At 44.4% G+C, this 18699-nt stretch overlaps 1 protein-coding gene across 1 annotated transcript in view; it reads right to left on the minus strand.

Moving 5' to 3' along the window:
• Positions 1–18699, minus strand: part of cdh23 (cadherin-related 23) — a 674096-nt gene that overhangs the window by 228663 nt on the left and 426734 nt on the right. The window contains exons 27-31 of the mRNA XM_060854138.1: positions 14664–14812; positions 12113–12248; positions 11448–11836; positions 9173–9274; positions 8132–8134 (exon numbers count right to left, since the gene is read on the minus strand). Of these exons, the coding sequence (XP_060710121.1) occupies positions 8132–8134; positions 9173–9274; positions 11448–11836; positions 12113–12248; positions 14664–14812 (779 nt within the window). The remainder of the gene's footprint in view (positions 1–8131; positions 8135–9172; positions 9275–11447; positions 11837–12112; positions 12249–14663; positions 14813–18699) is intronic.

An 18699-nucleotide genomic window follows, 5' to 3' on the forward strand; every position in this document is an offset into this window, starting at 1 on the left:
AAGGCAGGCATCCTTGCAAGAGGATTCGCAGTCGGGTTAAAATCCATGAGGTAAAAACAATGACTGCAGATGCTGGAAACCAGAGTCGAGATTAGAGTGGTGCTGGAAAAGCACAGCAGGTCAGGCAGCATCCGAGGAGCAGGAAAATCAACGTTTTGGGCAAAAGCCCTTCATCAGGAATAGAGTGATGTGCTCTTCCCATTGGATGCGGGAGTTTAGGGAGAGTTTCCATGTCACTGAGGATTGTGTCTGCAGGATGTGTGTTTGATTGTGAATTTGATCAGATCGCATGGATTGGTCGGAGCGGCAGTTAGAGGCAATAAGGAACTTACAAGAGCTAGGGGACGTGATGGATGGCAGTTATAGGGAGGGAGAAAAGCCGCAGATACACTCAGGTAGATGGGTTAACTCCAGGAAAGGTAGGAAGGGTAGGCAGATAATGCAGAAGTCTTCTGTGGCTATCCCCATCTCAAACAAGTATGGTGTTTTGGAAAATGGAGGGGTGATGGACTCTCGGGAATGTAGCAGGAGATCATTGTACACATTGGAACTAACGATATGGGGAGGGAAAAGAATGAGATTCTGAAGGGAGAATATAGAGAGTTAGGCAGGAATTTATAAAAGGAGGTCCTCAAGGGTAGTAATATCTGGATTACTCCCAGTGCTACAAGCTAGTGAGGTTAGGAATAGGAGAATAGAGCAGATGAATGTGTGGCTGAGGAGCTGGTGCAGGGGAGAAGGGTTGACATTTTTGGACCATTGGAATCTCTTCTGAGTTTGAAGTGACCTGCACAAGAAAGATGGATTGCACCTGAATTGGAAGGGGACCAATACACTGGCAGGGAGATTTGCTAGAGCCACTCGGGAGGATCTAAACTAGTAAGTGGAGGGGTGGGGTTAAGGGTGGGGGGGTGGGAAGAGCGCTAGTGGTGGGATCTAGGGAGATAGTGAGGAAAGGGATAAAATTGAGACTGCTTCAGTTGGGAAAAGGTCAAACAGTCAGGGACTAAGCAGAGAACAAGGTAGGACTGATAAAGTAAAAACTGTATTTATTTCAATGCAAGAGGCCTAACAGGGAAGGCAGATGAACTCAGGGCCTGGTTAGGAACATGGGACTGGGATATCATAGCAATTACAGAAACTCAGGGAGGGACAGGGCTGACAGCTTAATGTTCCAGGATACAAATGCAGGACAGAAAGGGAGACAAGACAGGAGGGGAAGTGGTGTTTTTGATAAGGGATAGCATTACAGCTGTACTGAGGGAGGATATTCCCAGAAATACATCCAGGGAAGTTATTTGGATGGAACTGAGAAATAAGAAAGGGATGATCACCTTCTTGGGATTGTATCATAGACCCCCTTATAGTCAGAGGGAAATTGAGAAACAAATTTGTAACGAGATGTCTGTTATCTGTAAGAATAATAGGGTGGTTATGGTGGGGGATTTTATCTTTCAAACATAGACTGGGACTGCTACAGTGTTAAGGGTTTAGATGGAAAGGAATTTGTTAAGTGTGTACAAGAAAATTTTCTGATTCAGTACACAAACTGGATTGAGTCTTTTGAAGAAGTAACAAAGGGAATTGATGAGGGCAGAGCGGTGGTCATGATCAAAATGGACTTCAGTAAGGTGTTCGCCAAAGTTCCCCATGGGAGACTGGTTAGCAAAGTTAGATCTCATGGAATACAGGGAGAACTAGCCATTTGGATACAGAACTGGCTCAAAGGTAGAAGACAGAGGGTGGCGGTGGAAGGTTGTTTTTCAGACTGGAGGCCTGTGACCAGTGGAGTGCCACAATGATCGGTGCTGGGTCCTCTACTTTCATTATTTATATAAATGATTTTGATGTGAGCATAAGAGGTACAGTTAGTAAGTTTGCAGATGACACCAAAATTGGAGGTGTAGTGGACAGCGAAGAAGGTCACCTCAGATTACAACAGGATCTTGATCAGATGGGCCAATGGGCTGAGGAGTAGCAGATGGAGTTTAATTTAGATAAATGCGAGGTGCTGCATTTTGGGAAAGCAAACCTTAGCAGGACTTATACACTTAATGGTAAGGTCCTAGGGAGTGTTGCTGAACAAAGAGACCTTGGAGTGCAGGTTCATAGCTCCTTGAAAGTAGAGTCACAGGTAGATAGGATAGTGAAGGCGGCGTTTGGTAGGCTTTCCTTTATTGGTCATAGCTGAAAAATGTGTTGCTGGAAAAGTGCAGCAGGTCAGGCAGCATCCAAGGAGCAGGAGAATCGACATCGACCTGCCTGACCTGCTGCGCTTTTCCAGCAACATGTTCTTCAGCTCTGATCTCCAGCATCTGCAGTCCTCAATTTTTCCCTTTAATGGTCAGAGTATTGAGTACAGGACTTGGGAGGTCATGTTGCGGCTGTACAGGACATTGGTTTTGCCACTGTTGGAATATTGCGTGCAATTCTGGTCTTCTTCCTATCGGAAAGATATTGCAAAACTTGAAAGGGTTCAGAAAAGATTTAGAAGGATGTTGCCAGGGTTGGAGATTTTGAGCTACAGGGAGAGGCTGAATAGGCTGGGGCTGTTTTCCCTGGAGTGTTGGAGGCTGGGGGTTGACCTTATAGAGGTTTATAAAATCATTAGGGGCATAGGTAGGATAAATAGACAAAGTCTTTTGCCTGGGGTGGAGGAGTCTAGAACTAGGTTTAGGGTGAGAGGGGAAAGATATAAGAGACCTAAGGGGCAACTTTTTCACACAGAGGGTGGTGTGTGTATGGAATGAGCTGCCAGAGGAAGTGGTATAATTACATCATTTAAAAGGCATGTAGATGGGTATATGAATAGGAAGGGTTTAGAGGTCTATGTGTCAAATGCTGGCTAATGGGACAAGATTCAGTGAGGATATCTGGTCAGTATGGACGAGTTGGACCGAAGGGTCTGTTTCTGTGCTGTACATTTCTGTGACTCTCTGACTCTTCTTTGGAATAATGGGAACAGAGTACTGAAGGATAGTCATATCACACTCGAAATGTTAACTCTGTTTCTCTCTCTACTGATATGGCTGAGCTTCTCAAATTCCCTGGAGTATTCTGACCAATATTGATCCCACAATCAATGCCACAAAGAAGATGATTCTTTGCTCATTATCAGATTGCTGCTTGTGGGAACTTGCTGTACACAGATTTGCTAATCCCATCTATACTGAAACAGTGACCACACTTCAAGAGCCCTTCATTGATTGTATTGATGGCCTGAAGTTGTGTAAGACAGAAAACACATTCACATTCACAAAAACAAAACAACAGGGTTGCACAGTGGCTCAGTGGTTAGCACTGCTGCCTCACAGTGCCAGGGAGCCAGGTTCGACTCCAGCCTTGGACAAGCGCGTGTGCGTGTGCGTGTGCGTCTGTCTTCTGGATGCTCTGGTTTCCTCCCACAGTCTGAAAAGTTGTGCAGGTTAGATGGATTGGCCATGCTAAATTGCCCATAATGTTCAGGGATGTGCAGCTGTGGGAAATGTTGGGTAGAGGGGTGGGTCTGGGTCAGATATGATTTGGAGGGTCTGTGTGGACTCAATGGGGTGAACATCCTGTTTCTACACTGTAAGGATTCTATGACTCTATGCTAACACAAAGTGTTTAAAGGAATACATTCATTTCTGTGGCCAATGGAATGATCCTGTGTCTCCATACGAAATCCCTCCTGTTTACTGGGGAGAAATTGCAACATCAGAATGCCGGGAATTCAACGCAAACAATTGAAACAAGAGTGAAATAATTTGAGAACATCTGCGAAAGATGCCACATTCCTCTGGCCTGCCAGAGTTTCTGATAATCATTCCTTCGAGTCCTTTATATTTCTAATCACTGTTTCAACTCCCTCAGTGACCATAATCACTAAATGGCATTTAAACTGCTGCCTTTTATTGTTTATCTTTTGACAAGTGGATCGTTTAAACACTGAAGATGGTAAGTGCTATAGTTCCATTCTTCATTTTCTGTTGATTGAAAACAGTTTGCTTCAGTAGTGAAAAGGGCTGAATTGAGTATAGTTTATGAAACGGTAGCTTTAAAACAGCAAAGTATTAATTTCTACAATGTCTATTTCCTTTGATGGTGTACTCACGCAATAAACTCAGAATTGAGTCCTTTTGGTTACTCGCCGAGAAAGATTTAGCATGTCCATCTGATGTTTGTTTGTGGACAGTTTTAATGCAGTTGTCAGCCCTTGAGCTCCCAGAGAAGTTCATGCGTCTTCTCCACAGCTGGAGGGTTGGGTCCAGAGCCCAGTCATAGCCTCAGAAGAAGGGGCTGGCCAATTCAGACAGGGGTGAAGAGACTTTACTTCAGTCCAACAGTTCACAATGTTTGGAATTCTCTGTCCTCAAAAAGTTGTGGATGCTCAATTGTTGAGTTTCAGTTTAATGATTGACAAGAGTTTTGGATACAAAGGTAATTAAGGGATAGTACAGAAGATGGAGCGGTGCTAGAATATCCATCATTCATTAGAACAGATGTCAACGGTCCATCCTATTGTTATTCCTTAGGCTACTTGCAAATTAAAATGGCAGACAGAATTCAACCACACTAATATTAATCTCATCCAGGTCATGATTCCTAAATTATAAGCAAAACATATTTTGGTTTAGGTTGATTCTCAATAACTTCAGTCGCCAGGACTTAGAATTCCTCAGAGTTTCAGAAGGTTAGTGTGAAAGGTGACCATTCAGCAGACTGCACCTGTGCTAGCCCAAGATTAGATTACTTACAGTGTGGAAACAGGCCCTTCAGCCCAACAAGTCCACACCGACCCTCTGAAGAGTAACCCACCCAGACCCATTCCCCTACATTTATCCCTTCACCTAACACTACAGGCAATTTAGCATGGGCAATTCACCTAATCTGCACATTTTTTTAGATTGTGGGAGGAAACCGGAGCATCCAGAGGAAACCCACAAAGTCACGGGGAGAATGTGCAAACTCCACACAGACAGTTGCCTGAGGCGGGAATTGAACCCGCTCTCTGGCGCTGTGAGGCAGCAGTGCTAAGATGGTGGATGGAGCAGCTTGCCCACTATGGCTTTGACCCTCGAATGCTTTAATTATGTTTATGTAAGATTTGTAAACAACAGGAACATGGAACAGAGATTCTTAAGTCTTGTCTTTGATGGACATCCAACTGAAATCGCTGTTGACATCGGCTGTTCTATCACATCCTGATTGGTTCTAATGTCTGAGAGCAGTATGTCTTTTTCCAGAGAAGTACAGTTTCATTTTCTTAAATGACATGTTACTGATACATCCTGACCAGAATTCAATGCTTTTTAAGAACATGATTCTCAATCCAAATCTGCTCATGCAGCGTCCAATCCTGATGGCACAGAGCATTTCACAACAAAAATATCGACAACTTTCTAACTGTCTCAAAATAAAGAAAGTTCTTGCATGTGCACAGTGCCTTTTATAACTTTGAGGTACTACAGAGTACCTTCTAGCCAATGTTTCCACACTGTAAGTAATCTAATCTAATCTAATCTAATCTAATCTAATCAATGTCATACTTCCTTATGTGTAATAACTGCTGCAAAGTTGGAAATGACACAGTCAGTGTGCACATACAAGTTCCAAAGACAACGTTCAGGATAATGACCAGGTCATTGTTCTATTGACTGGGAGTTAAGTACTGGCCAGCTGATGAAGAGCTCTGGCCCGAAACATCGTTTCTCCTGCTCCACGGATGCTATCTCACCTGCTGTGCTTTTCCAGCACCGCACTCTCAACTCTGAACAGAGCAGAGGCCCAGTTCTTCCACACCATGCCCTGAAACTTTGTTTTAAAGCCAGCAATAGTTGCTCTTCCCTGGTGACCCTCCAGAAGGGGTTGACGAGCCATCTTTTCAAACCATTGCAGTCCCCATGCTAAAGTTGCTGTCAGGGCGGGAGGGAGTTTCAGGGTTTTGACTCAGTAACAGTGAGGCAATGGTGATACATTTCAAAGCCGGGATGGTGAGTGACTTGGAGGGGAACTTGCAGGGGGTGGCGTTCCCATGTACCTGCTGCCCTTGCCCTTCTTGTTTGGGGGTTGCAGTCAGACGAACCCTGGCACCTTACACACCGAGCTGAGAGAGCAAATGTGACCCGATAACATGCAACACACAGGGTCCCACTAACACAGAACAGATTACTCCACACAAAACAGCAAATGATACACATAGTTTACCTTCTGCTCATCCATGATAAGAGAGAAATAAAATAAATGATTTATTAGTCAAACATGCCACATCAATCATTTTAAATCAGAAGCACTGAAGAATGTCAAAGATGTAAAATCTCAATCTCTGTGATAACACGACTCAGTTATTTTCCCAAAAGCTTTGCTGACTGCAATGCTGCTTCTGAAAGACTCTGAGGAAAGAGACAACCTTCTACATCAGCAGGTCAGGCAGCATCCGAGGAGCAAGAAAATCATCAGGAAGGCTTTTGCCCAAAACGTCGATTTTCCTGCTCCTTGGATGCTGCCTGACCTGCTGTGCTTTTCCAGCACCACTCTAATCTAGACTCTGGTTTCCAGCATCTGCAGTCCTTGTTTTTACCTAACCCTCTACATCAGCAAACATAGCCCCGCTGAGAAGTTTTAGCAAGAAGGGTCTTTGCCTTCTGCTGGAATAAGGGAGCCAACAACTCCTCCATCATTGAACTCCCACTTTGGATCACTGCAGCTGATGTCATTCTCAGTCAACCTGAAGACCAATGAGAGGATGGACCTCTTTCAATATCACAACAGCTCTCAGGCAAGAAAGGGCTGGGAGGCGTGTGGAGGAGTTGTGAGAGTCGATGAGGAGGATGAAGAGGGAGACTGTGAAAGAGGGCGGAGGGGCGGAGGGGACAGTTGGGAATGGGGTTGGGGGTGACCTGGGAGTGTTTGAAGAGGGAAGTAGGAGCAGGTTTCGGATGGGCCTTGGGAGATGGCGTGGGGCAAGTGGGAACATAGAACATTACAGAGCAGTACAGGGCCTTTGGCCCTCGATGTTGTGCCGACCTGTGAAACCAATTTGAAGCCTATCCAACCTACACTATTCCTTTTTCATCCATATGACTATCCAATGACCATTTAAATGCCCTTCAAATTGGCGAGTCTACTGCTGTTGCAGGCAGTGTGGCTCACGCCCCTACTACTCTCTCAGTAAAGGAACCACCTCTGACATCTGTCCTATATCTGTCACCCCTCGATTTAAAGCAATGCCCCCTTGTGCTAGCCATCACCATCCTAGGAAAAAGGCTCTCATGTCCACCCTATCTAACCCTCTTATTATCTTATATGTCTCAATTTAGTCGTCTCTCAACTTTCTTCTCCCTAACAAAAACAGCCTCAAGTCCCTCAGCCCTTCCTCGCATGACCTTCCCTTCACACCAGGCAACATCCTGGTAAATCTCCTCTGCACCCTTTCGAAAGCTTCCACATACTTTGTATAACGCGGTGAACAGAACTGTACGCAATACTCCAAGTGTGGCCGCACCAGAGTTTTTTACAGCTGCAGCATGGCCTCATGGTTCCAAAACTCAATCCCTCCACCAAATAAAAGCTAACACACTGTATGCCCTTCTTAACACCCTATTTATCTGGGTGGCAACTTCCAAGAATCTATGTACCTGGACACTGAGATCTCTCTGCTTATCTACACTACAAAGCATCTTACCATTAGCATTACCTCTGCATTCCTGTTACTCCTACCAAAGTGAATCACCTCACACTTTTGCAGCATTAAACTCCATTTGCTACCTCTTAGCCCAGCTCTGCAGCTTATCTCCGCCCCTATGTAACCTATAACATTCTTCTGCACTATCCACTACTCTGCTGACCTCAGTGTCATCTGCAAATTTACTAACCCATCCTTCTGCGCCCTCATCCAGATTGTCTATAAAAATGACAACAGTGCACCCAAAACAGATCCTTGCGGCATACCACTAATAACTGAACTCCAGAATGAATATTTCCCATCAACTACCACCCTCTGTCTTCTTTCAGCTCGCCAATTTGTGATCCAAACCACTAGATCATCCTCAATCCCATGCCTCCGTATTTTGTGCAATAGCTTATCAAACACCTTACTGAAATCTATATACACCACATCAACCATTTTACCTTCATCCACCTGTTTGGTCACCTTCTCAAAGAACTCAGTAGGTTTGTGATATTTCTGAGGCACAACCTACCCTTCATAAAACCGTGTTGATTATCCCTAATGAACTTATTCCTTTCCAGATTATAAATTCTATCTCCTATAACCTTTTCCAACACTTTACCCACAACCAAAGTAAGGCTCACAGGTCTATAATTACCAGGTTGTCCCTATTCCCCTTCTTGAACAAGGGAACAACATTTGCCATCCTCCAGTCTTCTGGCACTATTCCTGTAGACAATGACGACATAAAGATCAAAGCCAATCTCCTCCCTGGGTTCCCAGACAATCCTAGGATAAATCCCATGCGACCCAGGGGACTCAGCTATTTTTACACTTTCCAAAATTGCTAACACCTCCTCCTTGTGAACCCCAATCCCATCTAGTCTGGTAGCCTGTATCTCAATAGTCTCCTCGCCAACATTGTCTTTGTCTAGTGTGAATACTAACAAAAAGTATTCATGTAGCGCTTCCCCTATCTTCTCTGACTCCATGTGCAACTTCCCACTACTATCCTTGAATGGTTCTAATCTTACTGTAGTCATTCTTTTACTCCTGATATACCTATTGAGGTGGGGGTTGGGGTTGGTTTGAATGAGGAAGGACAGGAGGATGGAGGTGTTGGGAAGGGGGATGAAGAGGAGGTGGTTTAGGAGTGGAGGGGGGGAGGATGGAGAGTGTTGGAAAGGGAATGGGGTAGATAAGACTAAAGAGGATGTGTGAATATTTAACTTTGGAATCAGGAATAGCACTCTGATCATATGTGTCTACATTATACCTGTCATTTTACAGATTTAATTGATCGCTAAGCACTTACAAAACGATATGCAACACATCCTAATTTCCAGACCCATGAGTCTCTTTAAAATGCTGTTCATCTTCTGAACTCAAGTGTGTGTGGTTAGAACATTAAAGACAACTATTGCTGACATTGTGAGTTTATGAGTAAAATGTGAACTTACTCATACCTATATCATAAAATTACTTACAATGATATTCTCCGCTTAATAAATTTTATATCCTTACCACAGTGGAGTCTTTCTTGGGTCCCCCATCATCTGCAATGACTGTGATCAGGTAATAATCTCCCTTCTCCCGATCTATTTGTCCCCGGACAGTTATCACACCCTGTGAGAGACAATGAGCGGAGGGACAGTCATATACTCTGTTCACAAATCCAAACTCTTCTACAGCCTCATGCAGAACTGGGGAGGGTGGTGCTGCAGTGGCAGTGCCACTGGACTAATAATCCAGAACCCCAGGCTAATGTTCTGGGGGTCACAGGTTCTAATCCCAATAGGGCAGCTAGTGAAATCTGAATATAATAATAATCGGGAATTGTCTTTTTTTAAAAAAACAGCTGGTCTAATAGAGACAATGCAACATGTTGATGGGAACACTGCCTTCAACATTGTGATGAAAACCCATCGGCTTCCCTTTAATGTCCGATAAGGAAGAAAGTGGCAGGTAAGCACAATTATTTGGAGTTTGCAAAACAGAGTAACACCAACAGTGTGGGTTCAATACCCACACCAGCTGAGGTTGCCATGAAGGACTCTCTTTCTCAACCTCGCCCCTGATCAGAGGAGTGGTGACCCTCAGGTTAAACCACCACCAATTGTCTCTTTCAAATGATCTACATACAGGAATGTGAATCTGCAGATCTCCTCCTATACAGTGCAATGTCTCATCAGAGTGTTTTGCTCCTATCATGTGATGTAGGTGTCGCTGGCTGGTTCAGCATTTATTGTCCATCCCTAATTGCCCCTTGAGAAGGTGATGGTGAGCTTCCTTCTTGAACCGCTGCAGACCATGTGCTGTAAGTTGACCCACTTAGGGAGGAAGTTTCAGGAACTTGACCCAACGACACTGAAGCAACAGTGATATAGTTCGAAGGTTAAGAGAAAACAAAACCTCAAGCTCAGGTAGACTGTGTTTGTAGCAGAATCGGTCTGACTCTAACCATAGAAATTCAGTGCTGGAGTAGGCCATTCAGCCCTTTGAGCCCGCACCACCATTCAATATGATCATGCTGACCATGCAATCTCGGTATCCCAGACTGGATGAATATTTTGGAAGAAAAGTTTGCTACTCTTTACAATCTCTCGCCCTCTCTGTAATGGACACCAAGAATGTGGAGGTTTTTACAGCATTTCCAGAGATGTGGGTATCATTTGCTGCACAACATTGAACCATATGGCTCACTTGACCATTTCAGAGGGCAGTTAAGAGTCAGGCACATTGCTGTGGGTCTGGAATCACATATAGGCCAGACCAGATAAGGATGGCAGATTTCTCTCCCTACAGGACATTAAGGAACTAGATGCTTGTTTCATTTTTAGAATCATAGAATTCCTTCAGTGTGGAAGCAGCCCATTGAGTCCCACCGACTTTCCCACCCAGACCTACCCTATCCCTGGAACCCCTGAATTCCCATGGGTTGAAAAATGTGGTGCTGGAAAAGCACAGCAGGTCAGGCAGCATTTCAGGCATAAGCCCTTCATCAAGAATAGACACCATGAGCAACTTCCACGGCCAATCCATCTAACCTGCACATCTTCGGATTGTGGGAGGAAACTTACACGGACACGGGGGAGAATGTGCAAACTCCACACGGTCAGTTGCCTAAGGGTGGAATCGAACCCAAGTCCCTGGGACTGTGAGGTAACACTAACCATCATGCCACCCCTGAACGATAATGGCAATTGACTGTGGTTACATGGCTACTATTTTTTTAGATTACTTACAGTGTGGAAACAGGCCCTTCAGCCCAACAAGTCCACACCGACCCGCCGAAGCGCAACCCACCCATACCCCTACATATACCCCTTACCTAACACTACGGGCAATTTTAGCATGGCCAATTCACCTGACCCGCACATCTTTGGACTGTGGGAGGAAACCGGAGCACCCGGAGGAAACCCACGCAGACACGGGGAGAACGTGCAAACTCCACACAGTCAGTCGCCTGAGTCGGGAATTGAACCCGGGTCCCTGGCGCTGTGAGGCAGCAGTGCTAACCACTGTGCCACCGTGCCACCTATTAGGCTAGCTTAATTCTTATTGAATTCAAATTTCACCATTTGCCCTGCCCATGTTCCCAGAATACTAACCCGGGGTTCTGGGTTACTAGTCCAGTGACACCACCACCATCTCCTTTTAGTTATAAAATATTATTCATTGAAGATCAACTCCCATAACCATATACCCACAAGAAAGAAGCCCAAGACTGAGAGTGAAGCTCTGAATCTAAGGCATCACAAGACAGTACAGGATTACAACGCCATTGCTCCATACTCACAGTAACTCTGTTTATTTGGAACAAGGACAGAGTGTGGGCAGAGGTGTCCGGGTCAAACCGATAGGTGATCAGGTTCATGTTGTCAGCAGACTGAGCTTGGATCTGGACCACTTCAGTCCCAGTTGGGATATTTTCCATAATTGTAGCTTCATATGAGACATTTGTAAATTGTACAGGCTCATCCAGCTCATTGAGCAGGGTGATGTAGACAGTGCAATGACCCCTGTTGTAAGGTGGAGCTTGATCTGTGGCAGATATATTCATGAAATAGCTGGTCTTGGTTTCATAATCAAGGTAGTCCACTGTGGTGATGAGGCCTGTACTCTCATCAATGGCAAACTTCCTCTCTGAGCCAGACAGGATCATATAGGTGACAATGCCTCCATCTCCTGGGGTAGAAATATAAAAACAGTGGGACACTTGCACCAGGAAACATCTCCTCAATATTGTTATTTTTGCACCGCTCAGAAAGCATTGAAAAGCATTGGGACGTTGGATGTTCAAATTGTTGCTGTGGCTGTTAATCCCCCTCCCTCGACCCATCACATCCCGAATTTTGACCCAACTGGTTGAACACATTGGTAAGGATTCTACTCAGCCAGCTAACCCTGTTTCCCAGCTGACTACACCATTCAACGTTAGACTGAGAGAGTGAGTTGATTTACCTGTGTCCCTGTCAGTTGCTCGGACGACAATGACTGATGTGCCAATCCCTGCAGTTTCCCGCAGCCCTAGCCGGTTATACTGTTGCTGGGTAAAAACTGGCTTTTCATCATTCACATCCTCCACATAGATGATCACCTAGACAGAGGAAAGGTCAAATCAAAGAGGTGAGAATTCACAAAGGGACAATGACCAACTTATCAAGACTCTGTTTATTCCTAAAAGGCTGCTTTGTTTAAAATGGTTGAATCAAAACTGTCGGTGATCTACGTCTCTTATGATGAAAATACATTGACCTCAGTTTGGGATTTATATCACTGCCTTTTGGGTAAGTGAGACCGATTTAGCTCACTAAATCTAAGCTTAGGACAATGTATAAACAGCAACTGCATTAGTACAGTAACTCAGGAAGGCTGACAGCATGTTCAAAGATCCCTCCCACCCCAGTTATACTCTGTTCCAACCTCTTCCATCAGGCAGAAGATACAAAAGCAACTTGTAAATACATGTACCAACAGATTCAAGGACAGCTTCTTCCCTGCTGCTTTTAAACTTCTGAATGGACCTCTCAAATTTTAAATTTAATGTTGGTCTCACTCTCTGTGCAGATTCTCGGCAGCCGTAACATTGGATTCCTTGCTCTGTTCTATTACCCTGATGCATTTTGTATGGTATGATCTGCCCGTACTGCACACAGAACAAAACTTTTCACTGTACCTAGGTACATGTGACAATAATAAATCAAATCCAATCACACCAAAAAATGTTGCAGTGCTAGTGTCTGTGCCTATGAAGGTAAGGGCACAAGCCCAGCACACCTCCCGAAGGGTGACAAACATTGATTAAAGTAATGATAAACTGGTCCCATTATCATGGACAGAGATCTCAAGAGACTTAGGGATCTATTGTGAGAATGTCACAGGCAAATACAAACAATAATCAGAAAGAGAATCACCATGGTGAGAATACAAAGGCTTCTAGTCATTCTGTACGTGTGGTCGATTCTTGGCAATGCTGTTTCCAATTTCAAGAGTTAAATTAGATTAGATTCCCTACAGTGTGGAAACAGGCCCTTTGACCCATCAAGTCCACACTGACCCTCCGAAGAGTAACCCACCCCTCTCTGACTAATGCACCTAACACTATGGACAATTTAGCATGCCCAATTCACCTAACATCTTTGGAACAAAACAAAACTTTTCATTGTACCCAGGTACGATGTGACAATAATAAATCAAATCAAATCAAATTTTAAAAATTGTTGCAGTGATAATGTCTGTGTTTATGAAGGTAAGGGCACAAGTCCAACATACCTCCAGAAGGGTGACAAACACATCCAATTAGCTGATTAAATTAATGATAAATTACTCCCATCATCATGGACAGAGATCTCAAATTGTAAAAATGGGTTAGACAAACCAGAGATGCATTCCCTGGAATTGAGAAGGTTATGGGCTTTTTTAAATAATTCATTCATGGGACAGACTTCGTAGGCCAGGCCAGTATATTGTTGCCCATCCCTCATTTGTCCAGAGAGCTGTTGAGAGTCTACCATGTTGCTGTGGGTTTGGAGTCACTTGTAGGCCAGAATGGGTAATGTTGGCAGATTCCCTTCCCTACAAATTCCACTATCTTCTTACTGGGATTGGAACCCAGGTCCCTGGATTAATAGGCCGACGATTATACCACGAGGCCATCACCTCCCTGACACTACCATGAATTGAGATTTGGAACTCTCTTCAGTCAAACACAATTCTTAATTTTAAATCTGAGGTTGATAGATTTTTGTTAACCAAAGGTATTAAGAAATCAAAATAGGGCAAATGGGTATGGTATTATGGAGCCAGGCAATCTTTTTAAGGCAAAGATAGGTAGATTTTTGCACAGTACAGTAATTAAGGATTATGGGGAGCAGGTGGGTAAGTGGGGCTGAGTCCACAAAAAGATCAGCCACAATCTTACTGAATGGCAGAGCAAGCTTGAAGGGCCAAATGGCCTCCTCCTGCTCCTCATTCGTTTGTATTTATGATCTCACTGAATGGTGGAATATGATCCAATGGTTAGCTAAGTGGTCTGCTTCTGTTCCCATGTTTCCAAAAGGAGAGTTAAAATCGTCTTTACCCACTCCTAGGGCTGCATGGATGGAAATGCAGAGAGAAGCCCCACTGCATTGGGGCGGCACAGTGGTTAGCACTGCTGCCTCACAGTGCCAGAGACCCGGGTTCAATTCCTGCCTCAGGCAACTGTCTGTGTGGAGTTTGCACATTCTCTGTGTCTGCGTGGGTTTCCTCTGGGTGCTCCGGTTTCCTCCCACAGTCCAAAAATGTGCAGGTTAGGTAAATTGGCCATGCTAAATTGCCCGTCGTGTTAGGTGAGGGGGTAAATGTAGGGGATGGGTCTGGGTGGGTTGAGCTTCGGCGGGTCGGTGTGGATTTGCTGGGCCGAAGGGCCTGTTTCCACACTGTAAGTAATCTAAAAAAAATCTAAAAGCATTAGTCAAAGAGCATTTGATGACGGCTGATGCCTGTGTGTGAACCGAAGATGTGCCTGTACCCTGACAGTGCTCCTCATCCTGCCAAAGTCATTGTTGTAGGCCTCTACTTGCAACACATGGGTAGTGCTGCTCTCTCTGTCCAAGGGGTGGGAACCTCTGGAGATCAGCCCAGTGTCTTGGTCCATCTTGAAGTTATCATTGGGATTTCCTAGAAACACAAGGAAAATTGGACGGTTAAAAATATATCTCCTTGACCAAGCTTCCTGTGACGACCACAAACGATAACTTCTTTTCTTGCTTGGCTTCCTCCAAAGTGAGATGAAATATAACATTTTGCAGGATGCAGTCTGCATCACCCAACAGTTACTTGAAACCATGGGCAATTCTCGGAAGAGGAGTTTACACACAAGGAAGGCTTTTATATTTTGGCTGTCAGTCGAGCCACTTGAATCTTAACTCTTGCCTATTCCCACAAATTTTTCAAATACTTTACTTCACTCTTTCATTTCAATTGCTTGCAAATTACTCACAAATATGAGGCTCTCTGAGGTACTCTTTCTGAGTTCACAGAGGACGCCTCTTGTGTTATGACACGGAGACAGACAACTGAGTCAAATTAGGCCTACTACCTCTGGATTCAACACAGCAAAATTAGAATACTCAACAACTCTCAAAATTCATCCCAACAGTTAATAACAGACCTTTTAAAATAAAACAGTACCAGACTTTGTGAATAATTGAGTCTAAACATTGGGTTTATAGCTCCAACAGAAAATTTACGATTTTTTTCCCCATGCAGTGACTTTAGCAGAGCGAAGTAAAACAAAGTAATCTAATTAATGGCTAAAATTTAAACCCAATCCTTAATATTCTCACAAAGACAGACAGACAAAACAGACAGAATTAAGGGATAAATCAGAGGAGAAAAATAAATGAGCTGTAACCGGTCAGGTTACTTGAGGAGACTCTACAATCCACTACAAAAACAGAAGTTGCTGGAAACGCTCAGCAGGTCAGGCAGCATCAGTGAAGAGAAAGCAGAGTTAACGTTTTGGGTCCGGTGATCCTTCCTTGGGACTGGGTCACTGGATCTGAAACGTTAACTCTGATTTCTCTTCACAGATGTTGCCTGACTTGCTGAGCTTTTCCAGCAATTTCCGTTCTCGTTTCTGACTTAGAGCACCTGCAGTTCTTTCGATTTTAATACACAATCCATAACAGTGGCCTAGAGAGGGAAGACAGTAGAGCAACAATAGCAGGAGTTTCTGGGTGTAATTGAGGACACAGTACAGAAGTTCATCCCAAAGAAAAGAAAGGTTACCCGGGGAGCAGTTAGACAGTCATGGCTGACAAAGGAAGTCAGGAAATGTATCCAAGAAAAAGTGGCCAAGAGCACTGGGAAATCAGAACATTGGGAAGACTACAAAAACAAACAGAGGATAACAGAGAGAAATAAGGAAGGAACGGATCAAATATGAAAGTGGGCTAGCCTGTAAATTTAGAAATGATAGTAAAAGTTTCTTTCAATACATAAGAAACAAATGAGAGGCAAAGGTCGAAGTTGGGCCGCACCAAATTTATGCTGGAAGCCTAGTGCTGGGAGATAAGGAAATAGCTGAAGAACTTAGTAAGTACTTTGTGTCAGTCTTCACATAGGAAGACATGAAGAATATCCCAACAATTAAGGATAATCAGGGGTCAGATTTGAGTATGTTAGCCATTACAAAAGAGGAAGTGCTAAAAAAGCTAAAAGGTCTAAAAATCAATAAATCTCCTGGACCCAATAGGCTACATCCTAGAGTTCTGAGGGAGGTGGCTGAGGAAATAGCAGAGGCGCTGACTGTGATCTTTCAAAAATCACTGGAGTCAGGGAAAGTCCCAGATGATTGAAATATTGCTGTTGTAACCCCGTGGTTCAAGAAAGGATCAAGACAAAAGATGGAAAATTATAGGCCGATTAGCCTAACCTCAGTTGTAGGTAAAATCCTAGAATCCATCATTAAGGATGAAATTTCTAAATTCTTGGAAGTGCAGGGTCGGATTAGAACAAGTCAGCATGGATTTAGTAAGGGGAGGTCGTGCCTGACAAACCTATTAGAATTGTTTGAAGAGGTAACAAGTAGGTTAGACCAGGGAAACCAAGTGGATGCCATCTATCTAGACTTCCAAAAGACCTGTGATAAGGTGCCTCACGGGAGGCTGCTGAGTAAGGTGAGGGCCCATGGTGTTCGAGGTGAGCTACTGGCATAGATTAATGATTGGCTGTCTGACAGAAGGCAGAGAGTTGGGATAAAAGGTTCTTTTTCGGAATGGCAGCTGGTGACAAGTGGGGTCCCACAGGGTTCAGTGTTGGGGCCACAGCTGTTCACTATATATTAATGATCTGGATGAAGGGACTGGGGACATTCTGGTGAAGTTCACTGATGATATGAAGTTAGGCAGACAGGCAGGCAATACTGAGGAGGTGGGGAGGCTGCAGAAAGATTTAGACAGTTTAGGAGAGTGGTCCAGGAAATGGCTGATGAAATTCAACGTGAGCAAGTCTGAGTCCTTGCACTTTGGAAAAAATAAGACAGGCATGGACTATTTTCTAAACAGTGAGAAAATTTATAAAGCCAAAGTATAAAGGGATCTGGGAGTGCTAGTCCAGGATTCTCTAAAGGTTGATTTGCAGATTGAGTCCGTGATTAAGAAAGCAAATGTAATGCTGTCATTTACCTCAAGAGGAATATAAAAACAGTGACATGCTTCTGAGACTTTATAAAGCTCTAGTTGGGCCCCATTTAGAATACTGTGTCCAATTTTGGGCCCCACACCTCAGGAAGGACACACTGGCACTGAAGCGTGTCCAGCGGAGATTCACACGGATGATCCCTGGAATGGTAGGCCTAACATACGATGAACAGCTGAGGATCCTGGGATTGTATTCATTAGAGTTTAGAAGGTTGAGGGGAGATCTAATAGCAATTTACAAGATAATGCATGACTTAGAAAGGGTGGACGCTTGGAAGTTGTTTCCGTTAGGCGGAGAGACTAGGACCCGTGAGCAGAGCCTTAAAACTAGAGGGGGTCAATTTAGAACAGAAGTGAGGAGACATTTCTTTAGCCAGAGAGTGGTGGGCCTGTGGAATTCATCACCTTCAAGTTGGGTCTGAGACGTTGGGTGCCTTCAAGGCAGAGATTGATAAATTCTTGATCTCGCAAGGAATTAAGGGCTATGGGGAGAGTGCATGTAAGTGGAATTGAAATGCCCATCAGCCATGATTGAATGGCAGAGTGGACTCAATGGGCCGAATGGCCTTGCTTCCACTCATATATCTTATGATCTTATTGTCTAACATATGGGATTATATCTTGCTTGGTTTCTGATGATATTGATGCATGCACATAGCTTCCAGCAGGCAATGCTTATAACTGGGATTCCATTCTCTGAACTTTCATTAAGTTAATTAAGAGAACAAACAGGGTGCAATCAAACCTCTATCCTGTAGCTTTCTAACTTAAACACTGCCGAAAAACCAGCTGAAATCTGGCCACTCCCTGTCAGACTGACTGTCCTCCCATTAGGTCCCAGTTAATATTCAACATCTGCCATCTACTGGTGTATTAGGGCCTTGCAGAATTGAAGCATCTATAGAGCACTTTTAACATAGAGCGCTTTAGGGAACATCTCCGAGACACGCGCACCAATCAACCACACCGCCCTGTGGCCCAACATTTCAACTCCCCCTCCCACTCTGCCGAGGAATGGAGGTCCTGGGCCTCCTTCACCGCCGCTCCCTCACCACGAGATGCCTGGAGGAAGGACGCCTCATCTTCCGCCTCAGAACACTTCAACCCCAGGGCATCAATGTGGACTTCAACAGTTTCCTCATTTCTCCTTCCCCCACCTCATCCTAGTTTCAAACTTCCAGCTCAGCACTGTCACCATGACTTGTCCGGACTTGCCCTACCTGCCTAGCTCCTTTTCCACCTATCCACTCCACCCTTTCCTCCCTGACCTATCACCTTCATCCCCTCCCCCACACACCCATTGTACTCTATGCTACTCTCTCCACCCCCAACCTCATCTCTCCATGCTTCAGTCTGTCTGCC

This window comes from Hemiscyllium ocellatum, chromosome 43 (genome assembly GCF_020745735.1).
Source record: "Hemiscyllium ocellatum isolate sHemOce1 chromosome 43, sHemOce1.pat.X.cur, whole genome shotgun sequence".
Classification (NCBI taxonomy): domain Eukaryota; kingdom Metazoa; phylum Chordata; class Chondrichthyes; order Orectolobiformes; family Hemiscylliidae; genus Hemiscyllium; species Hemiscyllium ocellatum.